The 24,300-nt window shown below is 44.6% G+C and overlaps 1 protein-coding gene across 8 annotated transcripts in view; it reads left to right on the top strand.

Annotated features, from left to right (window-relative positions):
* raraa (retinoic acid receptor, alpha a) overlaps positions 1-24,300 on the top strand; it is a 143,302-nt gene that overhangs the window by 101,755 nt on the left and 17,247 nt on the right. The window contains exon 1 of one of the 8 annotated variants that reach the window (XM_085284112.1): positions 919-1,789. The exons of the other annotated variants lie outside the window; for them this stretch is intronic. Within the exon in view, the coding sequence (XP_085140238.1) occupies positions 1,612-1,789 (178 nt within the window). The 5' untranslated portion in view covers positions 919-1,611. Of the gene's footprint in view, positions 1-918; positions 1,790-24,300 lie in introns of those variants that run through there. 8 annotated transcript variants of the gene reach the window in all.

Raw genomic sequence — 24,300 nt, 5'->3', positions numbered from 1 at the left:
GGTGACTTTGGCACTTTTTATCCTTGTGTGTGCTGTGTGAACCGAGGCGCCTCTCTGGGCAGCACCAGAGGAAAAGTGTAATAGTGTTACACTGGGTATACAAGGTGGGAAACCTTGAATAATGTGGGGATGAGAGCAAGCCAGAGATCCGAGTCAGCCAGTGGGTCACCAGAAGGTGAGGCTGCCTACTTGCCTGGGTTCAGGAAAAGTTCAGCCGCATAGCATTAGGCAAATTAGGGAGACCGCGGCCGGGGGAGAAGAAAATCGGGAGGGTTAGGGACTGATGAGGGGAAAGGGTCAAATTAGTTGGAAGGAGGAGCCCAGTAAAGAGTGAGAACATAAACGGGGACTTCCAGGAAAAAGAAAAAAAGAAACAAGAGAGTTAGATTGTGATATAGCAGCCGCTGTGTGCACAATCACTCTGTAAAGACACGCAAGACTAATTACTGAGCTTATATAACTTAATCATGTCCTCAAATACTTTCCTATTTAAAGCCCTCGCTGCTCAGTTTGACGGCGGCCGGCGGGCTCACCCCCCAAAAAGAAACACTCCCGCAGTGCCCGTGTTTCGGGAGAGGGAGATCCGTCGTGACGTCCCTGAAGGGGTTAAAGAAGGGGCGGAGCAACGCATGAAAAGCACCGAGGGGAAGCAGGAGAGAGAGGGGGGGAGGAGGAGAGAGAGAAAGAGCCGAGTGGAGGTGGAGCCAAAGCTCTCAGCTGCTGTGCCTTGTCACATTTCTGCAGAACATGATAGCCGCACGGTTTGGTGTGGGAATGGTTTTAGGCTTCTCTTCCCCGAATACAAAACAAGGCGGCGCTGCGCGTTTTAACGGGAGCCTGGATGTTGGAGAGCAGGGTCTGACGGAGGGAAGCGGCCGCTCGTTGTAGTGCAACAGAGTCTGCGAGGCTGGGGGGGAGGAGGAGGAGGAGGGGGGACTGGTTCGTTTTACGGAGCTGACAGGAGTCCACCCACGACGGGCGCAAACGGGACAACCGACCGTAACCCAAAAGGACAAACTGCAACTCTGCGGAATTCCCTCTCCTAATATTTGCGCCTGCAACACATTCCCAAATCTCCCTGCGCTGTCCACGCAGACTTTGGAGATTTGTGTTGTATTTATTTAAAGATTTGTTTGGACTGGGGGTTGGATTTATTCTTTGTCGTGTGGATACAGCCTCATATGTTGCTCTGTTTGAGCAGCGCCGTAAAGACAGACACCTTCTGTTGAAGTTATTCGGCTCGTCCCCGATTTTTTTCTTCTTTTTTCCTTTTATTGTATTTCTGTTGTCGAGTTTCTTACCTCGGACACAACGCAGACTGCTCTTTGAGATTATGTTTTCATATCCGATCAGGCGCATTCGGACACCGATTCATCCATCGGTCTGGTTTTCGATCTTCACATTGCCGTGAGAAGATGCCAAATGTTCCGATGTCCCTGCTGTGTTTGGATTTACCACTTTCCCCTCGATTTTAATGCAGTTTCCCCCCCTCCGTTCGGCACCGCTGCTGGTGGCGAGCTGAAAACCAACCCCTCACAAACAATTCGGGTATTTTGTTTTTGTTTTTTGCCCTCTTGCTAATATTTCCCCCCTGCCGTCGCCCTGCTTCATATGATGTATGAGAGTGTGGACGTTGTGGGACTGAATCCCAGCCCGAACCCGTTTTTAATGATGGATTACTACAACCAGAGCAGAGGATGCTTGATCCCGGAGAAAGGACTGATGCCCGGGGCGCCCCATCCGTACAGCACGTCCATCAGGAACCAGCACTGGAACGGCTCCAATCACTGTAGGTGCTTTTTTTTTTTTTTTTTTTTTTTTAAACACCCCCCCCCCTCCCCTTCATCTCACTAATTGGTGAAGTTGAACCCTCCCTGTTAGTGTGTGTGCATAATAATCACTATATTTCCTATTTTGCGCTTCCCAGCACACGCCGGTCGCATGTGAAACGATCATTTGAAGGCCTTTTTATTCTGGAGTTACCACTTCCATTATTTAAACCCCATAATATGTGCTCAACAGCGCTGCACGTTATCACAATCAGTAAGCCGTCAATGCTGCAACAGGCCTATATATATTTGACCCACTTTCGTCTCTCTCGTTTCTTTCTGAGCGTTCACTCAGGTTTGGGGTTTTTCCCTCCTTCTCTTTCCTGCCAGTCTGTTTGCGCTCTGATCCAGGCCACGCTACCCGAAGCTTTTGCGTTCCTGAAATCTGCACTTAATGCAAACCAGGTTTGTGCAAGTGATGCCAGCGTTAATCAGATCAAACTTTCATGCCAGTGTTATCCCCTGGTCCTCTGGTAATCTGGGAAGCTGTACCCACAGGCCAAAGTTCCTCAGCAGCAGCACCATGGCCTTCACCAGACAACTGTATCTGTTAAATGTTGAAAGCCTTGCACTCATTTATTTATATTTAATAAATAATTTGAAGTGATGTTCTCGCATAACTTTATTTTTAAAAAAACAATATTTCAGTTAGTATGATTTTATGTGTAGACTCCTGTGCTAGGTAGTGAGGATAGCAGTCTTTATAAATGACAGGTTTATTGTGCTTTTATATCAGTGAGATTTAGTTTAGATTGATGATACGTTCATGCGTTTGCTGCATGATCTCCTTGGGTCAGTATCCGCCAGCAGCCGTGGGAGATTTAATTTTGCTGATAGCATATCTGCTGCAGATATGAGAGAGAGAGAGTTTTATTGCAGCAACAAAGTATAGCAAGAGCTGCTTCCCATTCTTTACCTCAGTAGAGCCAGGCTGCATAAAGCGTGAGCAGGCCCTTTTTATAAAGGGATAGCTCTGTTGTCTTTCACTGGTGAAGGAGCTAAAAAAAAAAAAGGCAGGAATCTCCACGGGCTCTTAAGGACCAATTTCCTCCTTGTCTCAAGACTATAGAAACGCACGACAAAGGGAAATTTAGACAGGAATTTCTAATGTTTGGCAGCAACAACAAAAGACAAGCAGCCATAACTATTTTGTACGTGCTGTAATCTTTTCTTCATCTTTCTCATCTCATTATTTGTTTTGAAAAAGATCTCTCCCGAGTAAAGAGGCGAAGCCTGTACATTTTTTTTTTTCTAAACAGATATTCAAAGAGCCTGATAGTATTTATTGAACCGGTCCATTAAAACAGCTCTAGTGGTGGCATTGATTCAAACCATGTGAGCTCGTCTGAGGGGAGACTGTGGGGGTTTGGCCCAGGAAAAGACCTCTGATCCTTTACTCGACTCCACATTGTTTTGCTCAATGGAGGAATTGCAGGGGGAGAGTGAGAGTGTGTGTGTGGGTGAGGGGTAGCATATCTGCTCTTTGCCTTACTGCTTGAATGTAATAAAAAATTTAGTGCACAACCAGAGAACATTGACGGGAGGGTGTAGAGCAGAGAGGCGCAACATCCGTAAGTGTCATCACGTGGCTCAGAGGCTTATTGGATCATAGGGCTAGAAAACAACCCAGACAACAGCGCGAGATTTCCTCGTCACTCCCCGCTCTCACGCAGGAATCCAAATGAGCCAGATTCAAAAAAATCACAAGACAATCCCATAAACATCTGTTTGCTTTTTTGTTTTTTGAAGTTCACAGAGAGTAGTGTCATGGTATGTTCCTCTGCACTTTTCCTGGTAGGTCTTACCATTTTTTTTTTTTCTTTTTACCCCCTCTGTGCTTTTCTTTTTTGGTCCTCTGTTTTTTCAACCCCTCCACATTGGATCTAACTATTCATTACAGGCTTCACAGAAGAGCTTTCTGGCTCTAAGCATGCACTCAGTGACATCTTTGCTAAAGTGAATCTAGCCTAAAACGGCCTTCTGGACCCACTAAGTGAGTGGGTATAAATCCACATCATATGGGTGCTTCATCCCAGTATTATTGGTTCTTTAACAAGGCCATATTATGCTTTTGAGCCTACTCCCTTCCCTTTAGTGATATTAGTGATAGTGATATTCCTTCAAATTGCTTCTTTTGTGCATTTAAACGTTATAAAGTCCAAAGCACACACCAATGGGGTGTAATTAAGTCGTACAGGACTTGCTGTTGCTCAGCTTGGATTTACTGACATTCAGATTTACTCCTCATTTTCTTACTTGTATCACCAATATATATTTGAATTATACCTGTCTAGCTTAAGTCATGGAATCAGCAGCTTCTTCCATTGTTATTCATCTGTTGGAGCCCCTTCATGCACTTCATTAGACATGGCTGTTTTGAATCTGTAATGCTATAGTTAAATGACAGATGATCACATCTCTATAACTGTTTGTTCTAGAGACAATATTAATGATTTTTGGAAAGAAGAGAAGTCAGGTTTTGCCGGGATATTCGGTGTATCACGGTAACACAATTCAGTTGTAAGTACTGCTTTTTGAATACAGACAGAAAAACCAGCCCTGCCTAGATTTTCATATCCCCTCAATCATTTTGGGCTAGAGAGAAAAGAAAGATGAGCATTATTTTGTCATTTTACAGTCAGAATTACACAGCAAGTATGATACTTTGATGATAAAGGGTTAAGGCCTACAACAGCATTCGTAGAGTAGAGGTTATGATACATAACCAATGTTCAGTGCTCTTTTGCCAGGCTAGCTAACTAATCATAGGAGACTGGTCTTTTCCCGAGGGGATCCTTAAAGAGACTGAAAGGTGCAATATGAGAAAGATTGTTTCCATTTTACATCAGTTGATATAATCCAGCACACTATGAGCCTGTAAAACGAGTTCTTAAAAGATGGTGTGTATTAAGAGGTTTGACTGTTTACATGTAGCCTCTGTTTATCACTAGGTTGCCCAGTCATAGGCATTGTGTGCTGTTTGTATTTTGGTTCTACTTGGAAGAAGGCTCTGAATGGCTCAGGTGAAAAGTGTGTGGCCTTGCAGATTAAATCCACTTGATTTTTCACTGAGTCACAGTCAGAATCCTTACAGCGGTTATAGGCTCATGCACGAAAGAATGCACGCGGCTTTGTTCACATGACTGTCACACACTAAAAACTGGGGATATGGTGGAAAGGGGGGATTGCACGGTAGGCTCAAATGCTCTGCAGCCCATGGGCGTCTTGCTCTTTGGGGTATATTTTTCTCAGGCTGTCTATAGTGTAAAAGAATTAGTCACTGCATAGAGCATATGTGAGATGGAGAGCAAAGCATTCTTTGTCATGTTTGTCTTCTGATGATGAAAGATGATGAAAGTGCGCTTACATGAACAGTATGTGTCTTAATCTGAGTTGTTTGATATTTAGTCCTTAAGTCCTTGTCCCCCCCTTTTTTTTCTGGCTGTAAGAGCAGTTTTTTGAATTTGCATTTTTTTAAGTTTCAGATTTACAGGCAAGTCCATTTAGTTTTTTCTGAGTCTGCAGTATCAGACAGCACCACAAAAAGCACCCGTAATTGTTTGTGTTGTGAAGCAACACTGAAACACGGAAAGTGGGTGATGTGTTTGGACTTTGTGCAGGAGAACAGATTGTGTCAGCCTTACGAAAGAAATGCAAATATCACTTCCTGCACCTTTTCTTTCTATGTGCATTTTTTTTTTATAGTGCATGCTAGAAACTGGAAAAACATGAACAACAGAAAATAAACGGTGAGTCGGGTCACTAAGCAGAACTGGCTAGAGTACTGTCGGTTTCTGGCACAGAAGTGTGTGTGTGGGGGGGTTCTATCCTACAAGGGGAAGATCATAAAGTACAAATTTTATTTTCTTGGAACAATCAAGGATTTCTTGGCAAAGCTACTTTAATAACATTACAGCTTGTGACTGTTTATATAAGGCAGGAATGCAAATTCCAGGCCTTAGTATTCCTGAATGACCATGCCCTTTATGCGACTGTGGGGTCCCTGAGTCTTATGTTTTTTGCTTGAACACAAATGTGTCTTGGTGCCATCATGAACATCAGGATTTTATTGTGGGGCTTTATTGGTCCGGACTTGATGGGACTGGCAGAAATGATGCACAGCTCTGAGACAAGGTCATCTGTTCTTCTGGAGAAGGAAAGCGTTAGGCAGTCTCCTCATTTTTGCCACATCTATCTAAACCCGATCAACCAAAGGTGATTGCGATTTAGTAGCCTGCATGCCTGGGACATCACAGAGCGGGGAGATGTGTGTGGGTGAAAGAGTGCAATCTGATTGTCCACTGGAATACGCTTGCTCTCACCTTCAGGGTAACATCAATAACAAATTGTGTCATCAAGGTATGTTTGCAATGGCAGAGGAGTGACCGGAGTTCAGCATTGCTCCTGCCATTCTCCTGGGAAAGGCTGCAGGGCAGCATTTCACAACCTGCCATCACTTGCTCCCAAAAACGGCACCTTGCCACCTACCTGTGGAGCAGTCGTTGCCCTTTTAATGCAATTCAACAGTTACTTACAACAGTCGCTGCAGTAAGTTTACCAAGAGCAACAAAGATGCGTGTTTTTGTTTGTTTAAATGCCCGTTGGCTCAGTCACTCCACAAAGTGTAATGACTGGGTGTGGTCCCTCACCTTGAACAGAGTGGCAGAATAACCGGCTTTTTACTTCCAAACACTGCTATAGCTGGCTCGCAACTTTGATGTTGTCTTGCAGGTGGCGCGACGTAATGCCTTGCTATTGCATATCGAGTACATCACGGGTTCAGCATATTCTTGTCTGGGCATTTCATTTTTTCTTTTCCTTTGTGCACACATGAACGCACGCTCAAACCAACTGATGGGCCTCAGCTTGTTTGCGGAGAGAATTAGCCGGAGGCAAAAGTCAGAGTGTACTGTACACCAGTTTGGTTTGCCGCTAAATCCCCAAACAAGGGTTGGTGTACACTGCAAAGCTGACTTTGATGAACAAAGCAGTGCAGACAGAAAAGATCCAGGCAGTGTCATTGATTCATCAGGGCTTAAAGGAGGCAGCTGATTGCAGCCGTTGCGACAACAGGGCTGTAATCTCGCTATCAATAATTACATTCTCCCTGGTGTCAGCACCGTTACACACACGCACGGGGCTGGGAGGGACATCAAAACTGTTCAGGTTAAAGGGGGATTCTGCCCTCTAAAATATTCATTGCTTCTTCATTTAAATCAATTCTGCTCTTCAGGGGCAGTCAAGCGTCAACTGTCAGAAATTGAGCTGGGCCTGTTGTAATCACTTCTTTACTTATCTCTACAGATGGCTTGTTCGCAATGTGCTCTGCATGGCTAGCTCACCGGCACTGTCTCCCTCTTCCCCTCTCTCTCCCTGCGCTTCCCATCTCTTCCCCATCTCCATGTTTTATCCCCACCCTCCCACAATGGAACACACATAAATTCATCAGGGTATTGAACCACGGACATTTATCATCCCAGAATTCATCTGCGAGGCATTTTCATTCCTAAAGTGTGTCCTTTCTCACACTTTATCTTCCTCCCTGTTTCCCATCTCGTGGTGGCATTCTCCGCATGGCAAGCCTGAGCCGGGCAGTCAGTGTGGCGATTAATCTTTAATGCTTCCCTGCCCTAATTTTTCCTCATATTTTACAAGATTTCCTGCCCTCCAACCTTCTTTTTTTTCAGCATCCTCTATATATAGAGTGATTACATGGAATGTTGCCTTGTTTCATCAGTTGCAGAGGACCGCTGCATGCCTCTGCCTCTCTTGTGCAGTCAGCCAGGCTCTCTCAGGCCACTAGCTCCAGGCCAGAGCACAGGACTGCTTGCTTCCCACCAGCACACTCATCCTCAGTTTTTGCCTCTGGGGATCTGTGTTAGCATCACATGGATGACAACCGTGCACACCTCAAGTAGTTCACACACAAACGCACACTTGCACATGCACCGCAGTGGAATGCCCGCCTATTTTGAGAGCGGGACAGCGAGAGGGGGGGGGGAAATAGGTTAGAGGTTAGTGTGCTAAAAATACAAAAGCCTGGCACTTTCACACGAGCGGGACAAAAAAATAGCACCGTGTTGCTGCCGTCTCAGTTGGTGTTGTTAACTGAAAACGAATGCTCTGTCACAGCTCGTGTTTGCGTTGAATGCAAGGGGGGAAAAAAATCAGCACGGAGTCCTGAATCAAACCTGCCCTTATTTATCAGCTGCAACAGCATGACTGCCATTGTTTTCACCTAGTGAGTCTGTGTGCTCCCCGGTGACACCTGCTGTAGCAGAGACTGCCTTTTAAAGGCTGTTTTTATAGGGCAGGTGTTCACATGTCCCTTCAGTCTGTGGGCAGAGTTTCTCAACACTGTAGCATTTCAACTGTGCAATATGCAGCCGTGAAACTTTGCACATGTGTATTTGAGATTAGAATGAAGGTCAAATTCAAACACCTGTGCGATCCGACCCACAAGTGCAGTGTGTAAAGGGTGTGGGAATGATAGCTTTACACCGCCGTCCCACATTGTTTTTAATTTGTAATCTATTTCATAAATCCTCAGGTGACCCATCCTCATCCTCATTTGGGCTGTCAATATAAAATATTTGGTCTGAGAACGCATCTCAGCAGGTGTGATCCCATCACAAAATGTTCCGCAGTTATTTTGTGCACATCAAAACAAAATCCCCTTGGTTTCAACTATGCTTTTATTAAGCCAGCAGGCCAGCTCCTAACATAGCAAACGGTCTCGGTGTTTCTGATGATCTCATTGTAGTTAATAACTGGAGTCTGTTTTCTGGTTTATATTTAACCTGCTATCTCCGTTTCTAACAAGCCCCGCAGGAACATACAGAGTCGGAGGAAGATGAGACCTGTTCATATGTCTTGTCTTGATTTATGAAAGCACCTTTCTAAATAACATCAGATGTCCATGTTGCGTAGCATTTCCTCTGTGGTTCTCTCTCATATCATCCCAGCCAAAGGTCTGCTCAGCATGACTCAGGACTGTCTGGACACCAGTCTCCTCTCTTTCCCACAGCCCCTCTGAATCGCTTCATATTCATTATGTGTCTGGCTGCAGCTCGGCCTCTGACATTTGACTCTTAAAGACCCACCTGGGACCAGGATGAAATAGACTGCCAGCAGTGTGGTCGAGGTGGGAAGGAAGAGTATAGAGCTGGATAGTGATGGATAGGACAGCATGTCCGACTGAAGGGGGCAGACGGGCTCGGGTTACATGCCACTTGTTCCCCCGTAACCACGTTTGATATGTTTGTGCTCTCTGTGAGCCAAGAGATGCATCCTAGCTGAGCAGCTCCAAACCAGTGCGGGTTATGAAAGGTGACGAGTGCAGACTGAAACAACTCGATCCTGTTTGTTACGAGTGGAGTTGCTGTGTTCTCAAAAGGGAGGTGGTATTGTCTTTTTAAAGATACGTCTAACCTTTGCTGTGACCTGCTCTCTTTTATCTGGGCTATTGTTATTGATGTACCCTGGCTGATAGTAAGGAGAGAGCGTTTCTAGGCCCATATCATGTTAATTAAATGGTTATGTCAGATGCCGAGGTCCTTTCTTTGTTCCGGGGAAAAATAATGTGCCGGAATTCCTTGCTGCTTGTTCATTTTGCTGTGAGTGGAGTTAAGTCAACAACCCTCAGGATGACACGCACTCTCTTCTCTGGTTAAAAATCAGACACAAATGATTCTCTTTTCCTTATCCTTTCCTTATTTTTTTCTTCAAAAAAATAGTCCTGTTTTCATGGATATCCTTTCAGTTTAAGGCTGGGCTTACGGGGAAATATGCAGCCATGCAGCTCAGAGGGTGCATTCTGTTATTCCATGAGATTTTTAACAGTAACCTGTAGAAGGCTTTTTATAGTTGGCTGAAAAGATGAAGGAAACGGAGAAAAGTGTATGAAGAAATACATTTGCTCCACTAGGTTTGCCCAAAGATATGATGGAGCTCACTAATTAATTCAGTTGGTGTTCCAGTGTTGGACTTTTGCTTTGTTTTGACCATAGTCTAACAACCTTCAAATAATCTTTTCTGTGCTCCCAGTGATAGCATTGTGATCAAAGAGAAGTCCTCTTTGTGCTTTGCCAAGGAGCTCCTACACTTCTGATTTTAGATAGCCCTTCCCCTCCTCTCGGTCTCTGCTTGAGCCCCGGAGCTGACTAATGGAAAAGGTGACAACATTTTGAACTGGAGTTGTCAAGCAGCTCTGCATGGTGCTCTGTTGCAAGTAGTTACCAGTCCCCCCACCCCCTTGTAGCGGCACTGTTCAGTGGCACCGCCGTGACGTGACACCCCGCTTTGCCCTCGCGCCATACGTGGGAAACCTTTGCACAGCGCTGCTGCCACTGTGGCAGTTCCACAATAGAGCCAGATTATTGTGTCTGGGCTGTCAGCACCTCTCAGCTGAAAGAAATTGAGATGGAGGTAAGGGGAGGGAGGAAAAAGAGATCTCAGGCGCAGGGAAAAGGAGGGGGAGGTGGGCAGGGGCTGGCATTTTCAAACAGTAATCTCTGTGGAGCCTTTCAGGGGGTTTAATGTCATTTTTTTGGTCTCTGGATTTTTGGCCTTTTCTCCTTCTGAACAAAAAGCAGCAGAGAACAAATGGCAAAGGAGGAAGAGGGGCAAACGAGTAAAGGGATAAAACTGGGAGAGGGAAAGAGAAGGGGAGATTCTTGGCACGGTGACTCATCTTATTAGTGTTCTAGTGCGACTGATAGAGACTTGGCCTGCATCCATTAGCTGCCAACAGGCCAGTGTTGGGGAACTGAGTCTGGTACAGAATGACCTATATCCCCGTCCTATTTACCACGTTACAGCACATTACGCCTTATCTTGCCCATCTCTTTAGTCACTAACTTTCTTTCCTTTCATTTAGTTTCAAGTGTCATCATGACACAAAACGCCCTCCTGTGATCTTCCTAATGTGTGCGAGCCAGTTGGCCAGCATTGTCACAATGTTTGTCAAAACTTAGCCATTTCATTTATATTCCTGTTAAAAACTGCTGCAGATAAGTGGAAAATAAAATGTTAATAAAAAACCTGCTAGTACTTTAGAAAAACAACTTTTGCACGCTGTCTAGATGTTTGTCCAAAGTTGCTCCCTTTGGCTACAGGCAGGAGTGGCAACACTAATCTTCCCTGTCCTGTCTGAATTATAACGCAGTAACGCAGCGATTAGACACACACCTACACCCTGCTGCAAGGGTAACCAGTTAGGTTGTGAGAGAGAGGGGGGGGGGGGCTTTCCTGGCTGTACGCCGTGCACGTCTTATCAACCTGCAAACCTCCTTGATGGCTGCACATATCCTTGAAGCTAACGAGAGAAAAAGTCAGCTCTCATATACATTCACTAAAACCTTTCATGGCTGTAATCCCCAACTCCAAGAAGAGGTGCATGGGAATCTTGGTCAGCTGACTTTAAAGAGAAGAAGAAGTGAAGGAGGAGCTATCGCAAGGTTAAAGTCTAACCCCCACCCCTTCTCCTAAAGCCTGCTGGGATTCTCCTTGGGCTTGACATACCCAACCCCACCTGCCCTCGCTGCTCAGTGGGACGCTTCATCACAGGCTTCCCCTGAGCTGGCCTACTTGGGTCTGTTTGATCTCATTGTGGAAGAGGCAAGCTTGCCCGTTGCCTGGCAGGCAGAGAGAACTCCTTGATGCTCGGGGTAGAGGAGGTGGAGCAGGCTTCAGTGGAGAGGCTTAATAACTGTATTAACATCACGGGCTCCCCCAGGACGCACACCTACACAGCAGGGGGGGAGGGTGGGCGGGCGGGCAGCTCTGTAAATCTGCTTTCTCTTGCTTTTAAAACTATGGCCTAATTTTCTCTCTGCACTCACTCTCGTTTGAGTTCAGTGTGATTTATAAATGAGTTGATTTTGTTTTGTTTTTTTCTTTTTAAAGCATAAGAATAAACACACAGTATGTTCTACTCATCCTTCGGGCCGTGAATCTTTTTCTTTCTATGCAGCTCTCATCTTCTCATCATCCCTATGCTAAACCACTTCCCCTAATTCTCCACTTCCTCATTTTGTCCTCTCGCCTGTCTTTTATCTAATGATTATGAAACACCCTGCTGCTGCTTTTTATTACTGATTAACATTATTGTTTCTCTGAACATCCCTCTCATCACATTGGAAAAAAATTTGCCATTCAGATATATGATAACAAAGAACGCTGAATTAAAAGTACTGCTGTCTTTCCTCACCTGCGTGCGCCGCTATTCATGACAGTACACCTTATCTCTTTAATTATACATTGGAAACTGTTGAATAATTGACGGGCCCCACTTAGCTTAATGGACAGAGTTAACTGGGAATGGCATACATTGCTATTGCAGTGGAACTGGGTCGCAGCAAAACGAGACCCAGTCGCCCCCGAGGGTCATAATGAAGCCCAGGTCACAGGGCTGGCAGAGGCAGCAGTTGAATCGGCAAAGGCCAGCTGGGGTTAACTGAACCCTGGGGGGGGGGGGAAAGGACAGGAGGGAGAGGTGGAAGCTTTAACACCAGGCTAATCCAAGCGCTTGGCTTGGAGCACAACTGTACTCATGTTTTCACTTTTAAACTAGTTTGACAATAATGGCGACCTCACAAAACTTATAAACTAGATTGTTTTTTTTGAAAGTCAGTTTCAGTTTTGTTACTGTTTCTTAAAAAAAAGAAGGAAAAAAGGGAAGTTGAGGAAGATGTAGTTACTTGATGTTCTATGATAAAGGCTTCCATTTCTAAGAGGCAATGTCGTCTGACAAAAAACAGTCCCACTGACTGGTGGGCAGCCATATCACAGGAAATGGTGTGTGGTTTATGTGTGTCTGTGCTGTGATCAAATGGTTCCCCCAGGTTATATTGAAAGGTCAGGGATCCATGCAGGAAATTAGTGTCTGCAGAGACAGAGACAGCACCCACAGAGAGGGGAAGAGAAGGGAAGAGCACGACCCATACCCGAGGAAGCTAAACATGTCCTCCATTAAATTCTAGTAACATCCCACTGCACTCCCTTAATGACTCTGCCTGCTGTCAGCAGCCATTTGTCCTAAACACAGAGCAAACCTAATGTCCCAGCGCTATTGACATGCACCTCTGCTTTTGGGTTTTTTGTTTTTTATTGCGATGGCACTGACATCAAATGCAATTGAATGTGCCTCCTGCTGCCTCCCAGTTTTACCCCTCACTCTGCTCACATCTTCACCGAGGAGCCCCACCGACACTGTGCACCAGACATTTGAATAAAACGCCTGTCATCACTCATCATTAGGGGGCATGAGCAGGAGAAGATTTGGCTGGCTGTGCAGCCTTTAGGGGAACTTTTGTTATAAGCTGCTATTCTCGTCTTTGGATTTACTCTCATTGCTTTATGCAGAATGGCTCTGTCAAATGTGCGGCCTCGTCAGGCAATGATATAGGCTCCAAATCTCTGTATATGAAGGATGGGCAGCCGCACTAAATTGCATTTAGCTTGTTTTCCTCTGCGTCTGGCAATTCTGCATATGTCAGCTGTCTCCGAGGGGTCTTTAGGCCACTCTAACCACTTTGCCGATCTAGTAAAAAAAAAGCCCTTGGGTCATAGCATCTTTGACTTCTTTAACAGACTAGTGACAGGATAATGGCACGCCTGCTGCATCATCTTGTCCAGACTCTTGCAGATGCCTCCATTTACATGCACAATGCCCTTTTAACTCTAAAGCTGACATTGGTACTTTTAGCTAATTTATGAAGGGAACCATGGTCATTATGTTTGCAGTCTATGTTAAAGGAATGCACATTAACCTGCTGAGGCTTGAAGGCAGATGTAAGGTTTAACTAGAACCTGTAACTCATGTTGACAAGTAAATGAAGTGACAAACCTAAAAGGATTCTTAATTTTGGGGAGAAATGGCGTGATGAAGAGGCACTTTTTTAAAGCATTTTTTATTGCCTCATAACCAATATTTGCCTTCTGACCTCTGCTGTGTTGTTTTGAAACAGGCCAAAATTAGAAAGTGTGTTTTTCATTTACTTAACTAGCACACAAATGAAATAGTGGATTTTTGCATATATAGATGTAGAGATTTCAATGTTGTAAATTTAAAATTTGGCCCTGCTGAAATTGGCTCAAGTTGTGTGCGCTCGAGGTATTCTGTAGGTTTTGTTGGGTTCTGTTTTCTGCCCTGTGGGTCGCTGCTCGCCCTGAGCACACGCTGTCACCCACTTGAGTCCTGCACACGCTTATTTGCGACCTCAAGCCCACTTCCAATGTCACTATCCTGCTCTGAAGTTGAGAAGATCGGACCCTTGTAATCTATTCCCCTGTGATTGACTATTGTATTCTCCAGAGAGAGGAGGAGGAGAAAGGGAGAACATGGGCTGAGAGAAGCGATTTAACATGACAAAGCCTGTCCCTGGTGATCCTCTCTTCTCTCCAGATCCTCGTGATCCTCTTCTTTTTTCCCCCCTCTTGATCCTTGTCCCCCCTTTTTTATCTACCTCTTCGAGGCCTCTCCTTGTCCACTTTAGCCCTCTAATGCAAATAGCCCTTTTCTCCCTCCCATATTTACGACCCGCTTCCTCCACTGTTGAATATGCGCTTAAGAACGGAGGACTTTGAATGCTGCCAGCCACATTGGATTAGTGAGTGTCAATGGGCAGATAACCTCTCTGTTAGCAAGTGAAGTGCAAACACTAGAGCACAAGTATTCATGAAGGCCTTTTGGCCTTCAAACACCAGGAGAGGCAATGTGTGTGGCACTCCTGCCAATAAAGATGAATAGGGCCCGGTTAATGTGTGTGAACGTAATTCATTTCCTTTATCAAATGCACTTTCCAGCATTTTCTAGTGTGTCGTTGTTTTTAAATGCTAAAGGCAGAAATGTGTTCATGATCTCCACTCTAACTGAAATCATCTGTCTCGCATCACTCAACTGTAATTTTCGAAAAAGACGTGCAGTGTTCACAAACTCACCCTCTCTCTAAACCATTGTTCCTTCCTCCCCAGCACCTGTCTCTCTCCATGATTACTTTAAGGTCACAGGAATATTTCCAGGCCCCTGACCCTCCAACTCTGCTTGTAATGCCACTGACCTTGAGGCTTTTATGGGAATAGAGGGAATTGAAGCTTATGTTGCACTCTTTCTAAGTGGCTCTGCAAAACTGCATCACCCAGATGAGTAAATGCTAACCTTCAAGGCTTTTTTTTTTTTTTTTTTTTGTCAGACCACACACTGAGTCTGTATTGGGTGGCCCAGGATTAGTATTGTTTTGGCACCCTCCTGGCTCACAGTGTGCATGAGTACAGTTTGTGGTCTTAGGGGGGAAAAAGCCCAAAAACATGTACACAGTCATCTGCTCATGCATAGTTCTATAATTAACCAATGCAGGCACTCTGTAACAGAGAGACTTAATGTTTCATTAGGTCGTTTTTAAAGTCAGAGTGGTAACATTAAAGAGCAGTTTGCAAAGGGCCGGGGTTTTACTTGCATGTGTTCCTGTTATGATCCGATGATGACCTTGATCTTGAGTTGTACTGAAGTAACCCAGCTGTATGTTACTCCAGAAACGCTGCGTAAATTCCCTTTTATAATGGCTGACAAAGGAAGGTTACACTGTGGTTACACCTTCTGCTTTTTCTTACTTTGAACTAAACGTCTAAAAGCAAACATGCCAGCATGCAGAGCTTTTATCTGGGTCCTGCTTTTGAAATGTTTGTCTCACGTGTCACCATCCTCCCTTGGTCCTGTCGCTCATCTCGTCTTTTTTCTTCAGATGTTCTCTCCTCCCGCTTCCCTGCCTCCCCTCTTCTCTCCCTTAATGTAGGTCAGTCATTATACTCAGCTCTATACAGCTGCTAAATGTGTGTGATCAGCTTTTTAAAGTAACTCCATGTTCAATGGCAGATCCATTGTGGGCATCATGTGGATTAATGGCTCTCTAATCAAGAGCTTATATTCTTGCACTCACTATCACGGAGTCTCCACTATAGTTCGACAGGCTACTAAAATGTGCTGCTTTTCCAGAGCACATCCTGGTATCCTCTGGCTTACAGGGGCTGCCTTTTGCCCCCTTGTGCTCACCACCATGTCCCACACCATCAGCTCATGCCAGATATCTCCAGTCAGCCCGGGGCGAGTGCCAATTCACATAGTCCCAGTGTCAGTCAGCAGGCATGGACAGCTGCTGGGTAGAGTTACACCGCATCACTCGTGGTTGCAAGGGAGCGTTGTTGTCAGGGATCTTGTGGTTCTCTCCAGCTAGATGGCAGTCTTTGGATGCCTTCTGATGTGTTTGTCTTTTTGTTTTTCTTTCAGTTGGGTCCCTAAATGTTGGAGTGTTTTATTGCATTTATGAAATGTGTTTTAGAATTAGCTGTACCAAAAGCCAGCATGTGGCAGCAGCGGGACATAGCAGCTACTGAGGTTAACACGAAGTCTCCGTTAAAAAGTCTAGCACCCGTAGAGCTCACCTTTGCCATATGCTGAATCACTCATTTCTCTGCTCTTTCCCTCCCCCCACGATCCAGTTTGTCCACACATGTTCTCAGTTCGTTCTCCATTTGTGATAGGAAAACCTGGCGTGTTGTTATTTCAGAGTCCTGGCAGCACAGAGTGGGAAGTTTTCTTGGGCCCCTTGGAGAAGGATTTTGGGAACATAATGGGGGCCACTGCGCTGATAAAAACCAGGCCTCGCCTTGACAAGAAGATGCTGGTGTTCACATGCACAGGCTCCGAGACACATACAGAATATGACACAGTATACATGTTTGGAGAGGCAGATCCACATTTACATAAGTGCCAGATACAGTTTGACTGCATTTATAAATATAAACTTATTTGCTGCTTCACATCAGTTGTCTTAAAATGCAGAGATAGTTTTCCAGTGTTAGAACTGGAGCGCTTCCTGGAAATGTGAGCATTTGCTGGTGCACATTTACAATTTCATCGACCCCAAACTTGTAAAGGAGTAAACAAATTTTTTTGTAATGCTAATGCAGTCACGAAAAGGATCATAATTGGTGATGAGTGGTCTCTGGTTAAGACCTAATGACAGAACAAGCAGCGGTCTTTGTGAAAGAACCTTCTGTATCTCCAAAGAACGCTTATCAGATCAGGAGTGCAACCAGGAACATTGTTTTCTTCAAAATTCCCAAAGTTCTGTATCGTAAATTCACCCTATTATTGGCGGTGTCATGTGAATTTCTTTCATCATCTTGTTGTATCTGAGAAACATTTGACTACCTTAAATTTAGCCAAAAATGTCTTGTCCCCTTCTCAGAATTGAAATTTAACGCAGCATTCAGACATATTGAGGATATCCAGTGAAAGTTGCACCAGCAGGTGGTCAGAATAGGACTTCCTATGAGAGATCCAAGCATAACATCTGCACTGAGAGCTGTGTTTGCTGCACGAGGATACCTTAAAGGGGACAACCGCCAATTTAAAATCCTTTAACTTTTGCTCTTTTCATACAAGACTTTTTGATTAACTACATTTTTGTTAGTTATTTCCCTTAATAAAGCAGAAAATAAAAGTGCATCTCACTGTTACATTTATGCATGCAGACACTCCTGCTCGTCCAGGTGTGAAGATAAATTACCCATGCTAAACCCAACCTGCTGTTTTCCCCACTCCTGGTCCAAGACAAACATCACCATTTCCTGGTGTTGAGGAGAGATCGTAGTAACAGGCAAGAAAGACTCCCTACTCGGGAACCGCCTTGCCCTTCGGCCTCTGCTCGGGCCCTCATTTATCACTCACATACGTGTGTGTTTTTCTTGCAGTCTAGATGGGATGGGACTATTTTGGCGGCTTGGGGTGTTTGGCCCCAATTTGGTGCGTTATCCATCAAAAACAATTTTGTCTTAAGTCAGTGAAGTCTTCAAAACATGGTGCACAATAAAAACTTAAGCTGTCACATCAATTTCTGCTCTCTGCAGAATCTGGATATCTGCAATGGTTGCAAAATACTAGTCTGTCATTTCCCTGAAATGTAGACCACAGTGCACTCACTTAAGTGGAAGTGATGTTACATCTGCTGCAGAAAATGATATAATCAGGCTAAACTTGTCAGTTTGAGCTTCCCTTCCTTTGCATTAAGGGCAGTGTGATGTCCGATGCTTTATTTGAAATATATATGTGAATCATGTGACCTTCAAACAGGGCTTGGAATCAGTTGTTGTTGCACAACTCCGGAAATATGTGGTCGCTATTATGCTCAGAAAGCCTGGAGACCCGCTAGTGACAGAGTCCTGTAACTTCACGTGTTCCTCTGTCACTTTGTCCTCCTCTCGTCACCTCGCTCTGCCCCCTCTCTGTACGTTGAGATGGTAGAATGAAGGTTTTACATGCAGCAGCTTAGGTGGAGCACATCCAGGGAAGTAAGGCAATCCCCAATAATCTCCCTAACCCAGCTTCATATGAGCACTGATTGTGAGCAGTCTGCTCGTCTTACCTATGAGTCTTTGTCTTTGCATGTTTAGGTGGCACACTCACATTGTTCAAACTAAGCTGTAATCATGAGCCATTTTGATTTAAAAGATATTGCTCGAAGGAACTTCACATGAGAGCGCAAATGTCTCAATATCTCAGGCTGATCACAGGTTAAATGGTCTTTACACCAACTGCCCCCAGTACAGAGTCCGTGCGATGTCTGATTATGCTGATTTTCTGCTTTAGGGCAGCACAGGTAATTGTCGGGTGATTTCACAGTCAGCAGCCTGTTGTTATCTATGCTTGTAGTGTGAACACATCCAAAGCAGGTTATCTCCTGCTGAGGGCTAAAGCGAATGGACCGCTTGTGTCCTCGCCCCATTCTCCCATCGTTACCAGCAGTTTGTATGAAAACAGCTGTGGAGACATGATTACCATTGCTAGCCCTCCACCAGGAAAACTTCAGTTATATATTGTTGATTATTTTGTGTGTTGACAAGCAGAAATTTGAATATGACTGCTGCTCAAAGCTCTGGGACTCACATTTGGCAAGGATGAACTGGAAAAATTCACTTAGCGGAGGAGGCTTTGCGCTCCACTCCTGCCCGATGTTAACCTCCCCGGGCTCTCCTGTTTGTGAGCGTGTGTTTTCGCTTACGCCTGTCGGCCTCGCCACCAGTTTCCTCCCCCTTCTCCCATCTAATAACTGTTCGCACTCTGTGTTTGAACACAAACACACCCTACTGGTCGTCTCCTTACAGCTGTCAGTCTGTGCGTGTGTGTGTGTGTGTGTGTGTGTGTCCTCAGTAATCGGTGTGAAAGCGGCGAATGGAACCCCAGTCCATTTTCAGCAGAGAGCTGTTATGACGCTTTGTTAGAGAATGGCAGGATTTCCCCGTAAGCAAGGAAGCGGTCCCATTTCCCCCTTCGGTAATTGAAGAGTGCTGACAAAGCATTCCTGTACATATGTGTGTAAGTTTTTTTTTTTTTTTTTTGTCTGTTATGCTTACACGCATTCCTTACATTGAAAAACAGAAATAAAGTCTGAATATTTGGTAAAAGTCAAACACCGTGCATGAATGATGCCCTTCTCTGCTCGCTTGCTGCTCTGTTACAGCGCTTAGGTTGCTGCTTTTCGTTTTTGTGGACAGTCATGATACATTGGCTTACAACTCCCTAGGCTTTCTCTATCCACAGGGCTGTTCCATCGGCCATCCCACCTCATTATTTTAAGCAGACTTCAAAGCGAGTCCTAATGCAGCAGCCTGTGGCATGGTGGTCTGTCTGATGTCTCTTCTCCAGCACACACTGTACAGAAACACAAATGGAAGTCTATATGTCGTACGTAGCGTACAGATGGCCGGCATGTGTCTGTACATGTGCATGTCTGTGTGTCCAGATAATCTAATGGAACCCAGAGAGCGCAATAGTCTGACTGAATAGGGTTCAGCTAAGTGGAGGACCCCGATGAAGCCCTGTCTCTTTCTCCATCCCTTTTTTTTCTCCTTCCTCTTCTGCAATAGTCTTTACTACAGTTCAGCCAGCCAGCCAACCAGCCAGCCTGCTAATGTACTTAGCTTCTCCCTAATGATGGTGAAATCTCATTAATATGCCTCACAGCTGGCCCCAGTAACCAGTGGGGATGAAGGTAATCAAATCTCAGAGGACTAACCTAGAGCTGAACCTCAAGAACTGCTCGGCAGCACTGGGCCGAGACGGCCTGGTGTCTGGAGGCTTGATAATAGCCAGTGGGGTTTGTGTATGTGTGAGAGCGTGTATGCCTCTTGGTCTTGATGCCTTTGAAGTGCTGATGTTAGCCAGGCTATCTTGTGTCAGTATTACATCTAAGGATAGTTTATCATAAGAATAAATTTCATTTCATTCTCGTGCATATTTGTCCATTTAAGTCTAGTGTTGTGGTAATTGCTTATGGAGGATGTGGCTGGGAGGCCTCGGCTTCGCTCTAAGTGCACTTGTGGCTCATGATGTATGCAAAGTGAATTTGAAGAGCAGCATTACAGACCACTCACACTTGAACTTAATTAAATCAAAAATGCTTTGGCTCTGAGTTCGAGAACACCGCACTACATTAAGCTATTAAGACATCTGGGGGTAGCTTGCACGTACGTGCACATTCACATGCACGCACATGTGTATAAGAGTTGTCTGGGAATCAAAGGAGATGTGTAACTAAATTAAATCAAGGTGCTTGGACATACTGGTCATTCAGAATTGGTTTTATTAGATAACTCTGTTCTTTTTGTGTTTGGCTCCTCGCTACAATTTCTAACCAAAGAATGCTTCAAACTTTTCATTGGTAGCCGCCGTTCGTAACTCTCAGACACGGTCACGAGTCAGCGGTCAGACAAAGCTTCCTTTAAGGGAAGTTCTGCAGTTCCAAGTCATCGCCATGTCAAGTTTGGTTTTCGCTGGTTACACCTGGCAGTCTGTGTCACTTATTCCCGCTGCTGGGACTCGTCTGACAAAATTCCAGGCTGCTGCAGACTTTCATTCACCCTTGTGTCTGCTTAACAACTGTTGCAACCATATGGTTTGTGTTTCAGTTCCCCACCGAAGCACAATAGATTTCTTATCAGTAACTCCTACCGACATCCCCTAAGGTTATTGTCTGCTCTTTGTTGCTCTGCCTTGGTTAAAGGAGTGATACTCTAGCTGAAGTTAACAGCGGTGACTTAGCTCTGGAAGGGGCTCGGATCTGGAAACCTTAAAAGACACACACATCCCCAGTGTTAACGTGTTTCAAGGATATTGAGGGAAGCTCTCCAGGCGAGCGTGAGTCAGTTTTTCCACTGCTTGTGCGTATGATATTTGCAGATCATACAAAAGGCAGGCTTGTAAGATGGGTGGTGTTGATCAGAGCTTGGATGCAGGCTGGTGTTGAATAATGCATGGGTGAGAGCTGCTTAAGGACTAAATAGCTCTGTCCTCTCTTCTGAGCTCCTCTGCCTCGCTGTCCACAGGCCTGCCATTGTTTTGCTCCATGCCTCAGCTTGACAAGGCTCCAGAAGCCAGCCATTGTATTTAATTACAGTCGCCAGCCCTCTCACAGACTCTTATCCCTGTGTCCCAGATTTCCATGGGTGCTCTCATTAAGCGAGTGTACATTCTGTGTGTTAGAGACCCTTTAGCCTGCTTTAAATGTAAGCATAGATGTGATTTGTGTGTGTGTGTGTGTGTGTGTGTGTGTGTGTGTGTGTGTGTGTGTGTGTGCTTGTGGGTGGCACATCTGTTTGTCTATGTGTTTCTAATGATGGCAGCTTTAATGTGGATGAATAGTTCTGTGGTCACCCTAATAATGCAGGGCTGTAATCAGTCCACATCAAGAGGTGCAGAAGAGCGCGCAAAACTGTGAATGTTTTTTTTTCTTTTCCCTTCTATCCGTAATGAGAAAAGATGCGGTGTTATGTAAGGCCTGCTCTATTTAAGTTTAATTTGTTTGACATGAGTGTGGTGACTACATGGCCCAGTGGCATGGGCAAAGATGGCTCATAATGACACCAATAAAACGGCAATATGCAAACAAAGGGCAGGCCGTCTCCCTGCCCACAATCTGTCGTCCTTGTCATGTTCATTCAGACTGAATCCTTCACATCCTTCGGACAAAATTACCTCCTGTATTTGTAATTTCTTTTCTGGATATGTCCACACATGTTCTCTTGGATGTATTATTCCTGCCCTCTATTCTCTGTTATGTTTATAATTGGATTGAATGCCTGGATTGAAGTGCAAACAGAAGTTTGTGTAATATAGTTAAGTCTAGGGTGGTGCTTTTTCTTTCCATACCACCTGCCGATTTAGTGCAAATATTTTATTTTTTTCATGGTTGAGCTGCAGCTTGAGTTTTCTCATCTGACGCATAAATCTTTAAAGATGCGGCGATGAGGACACTGATTCCGCTTTCAAGATTAATTTCAGTGATCATTACACAACACTAACTTGTATAACCAAACAGATGCGTTCCCTTTGTATTACCAAAAAAAATGAATGACGAGATATTTGATAACTGAAGCTTAATTCATGATGAAGCGTAGGAGGGTGAATTCAGTGGCCTCACAGTCAGAGCAAAGAAGCTACCCTGATGTCTGGTGGTACATCTTTTTTTTTTTTTTTTTTTCGATTTTTATTATTTATTTATTTTATTTTTAATTGCTTGCCAGATGGCGCCAGGATGAACCGGCTATGGCAGGGTATTGTAGCGTCTCTTAGTACCCTTTAGGCTCTGCATACACGTTACCTTTTTGATATCAGTGATGATAGATGCTGGTGAGGTTCTGGTCCAGTTAAATCACCTGCTGCTCTGGATAAGATTCCAGTTTGATGCTTTCTGTAATGAGCTCAAGTGAAGTGAAAGATCAATCTAGAGCTGATAACTCTGCTCTTTATGTGTGTACGCATTGAGCAAGAAGCCAGTCGTGTCCTTTATCACGCTTTTTTATACTTTTGAGTCTGAGAGTATGTTTTAAACCACTACAGTGCCCATGTCTGGCTTATATGAATTGTTATGATCAAGATAAAATGAAAGCTTAATTTGACGCGCATCTTAAAATCTGGCAAATCTTGTAAACTTTGCTGCGCAGTGAGACAGCCTCCACCCCCTCTCTCCATCTACGATGCCTGCAGGCAGTGAATCCATCAGCAGCGGGTGTGAGATGGATACAGCTGATTTTGGCATTGATTATCCTTCCCAGGCTTCTGTGTTTGTCAATTAAAATGATCACTTCAGGTCCGAATTTTACCAATAAAATATGATCGAAAGCAGGTTGGAGCTGGACCTTCTTGCTTTGACTTTAGTCCCGTTCTTTGTATCCAAGCACAACTAAACGGGTGATCACACGAGTTCAACTAAATGGGGAATCGTGAGTCAGATTGAAGATTTCTTTTGATTTCAAATAGTCTCTTGGACAGATATACCACCTGCTGATGACTCTGAAGCTTCAGGGAGGAGTAAAGCTGATGTCTGTAGGCACTTCATCTGTTTTGTATTTTTGTCTTTTGCTTTATTACTCAAACAACACAGTTTTCTTCCCTAAAACTAGATTTGTTGTTCCTCCTTTTATCTCCACCCTTCATTATCCAAAAAGATCATTTTCATTCCCCATATCCCCCCTCTGCTCACTCCATAAAACTTTTTTTTTTGCTTTTAAAAATAATGAAAACCACTATCTCCCCCCTCTGAGCCACATATTTCCCCCCTTAAATCACATTGACCAATTTACACCAAGAGCTTTAAAGGTCGCCGTCGGTGCGAAAGTGGCATACGACATCTGGGCCTCATAAACGACGCCTCTCGCTATGCTAGGCCTTATTAAGTGTCACCGTTAGCTGATGCAAAGTGAGCTTTATTACTTTGAAGCTTAGCTGTTCCGACACCTGAAACCTGCTCGGACACGCAGTATGTTTTTTTTTTTTTGTTTGTTTTTTTCTTTCTCTCTCTCTCCTGATGGCAGAGATAACAAGCAGGCTTTGGAGGGACTAGATTTTGGTGTAGTGTGATTGTGTCTGTTACCCTTTTCCAGGAAACAGGAACATATAAGGGTATCAGATTTATTGTGATTGTTCTGAATATAATCTTCTCTTGCACCATCTGCTCTGTTCGCGTAGAGACTGGCAAGTAGACACCTGCACAGAGACAGTATAAAAGGATAGTTGTGTGTGCATGTGGGGGGCGGGCAGGCAGGCAGGCATTCTTTTGTTATTTTGCCCACTGTGCAGTGCAGGCACCATGCAAGCGCAGGGTTTGTCTGAAGTGTAGTCACGTGGAGTGTGTTGCTGAGCCAACCCCCTCTGATAATATACTGTACACGGCTTGTTTACACACAAGCACTGAGGTGCTGGTAACTCCTAAGCCTCTTGCCAACGCACACTCTCTCTCTCTGTTAAGCTGATGATGCTGGGTGGAGCAATGTGGGTTAAAAGGGTGCACACCTGCATGTCATGAACCTGAACCTGCTTTGAGTGCCATAGCATGGGATTCTAAAGCTCCAGTCTGCTCCATCACTCGTGTGTTTGTGGCTTATTTTCTGGCTTCATTTATAAGTTACAGGGTGA

This window comes from Mchenga conophoros, linkage group LG8, assembly GCF_057382185.1.
Source record: "Mchenga conophoros isolate Kocher_MC1m ecotype Shallow Benthic linkage group LG8, M_conophoros_male_GT1.1, whole genome shotgun sequence".
NCBI classification, from domain to species: domain Eukaryota; kingdom Metazoa; phylum Chordata; class Actinopteri; order Cichliformes; family Cichlidae; genus Mchenga; species Mchenga conophoros.
This window is presented reverse-complemented; position numbering and strand designations above follow the sequence as displayed.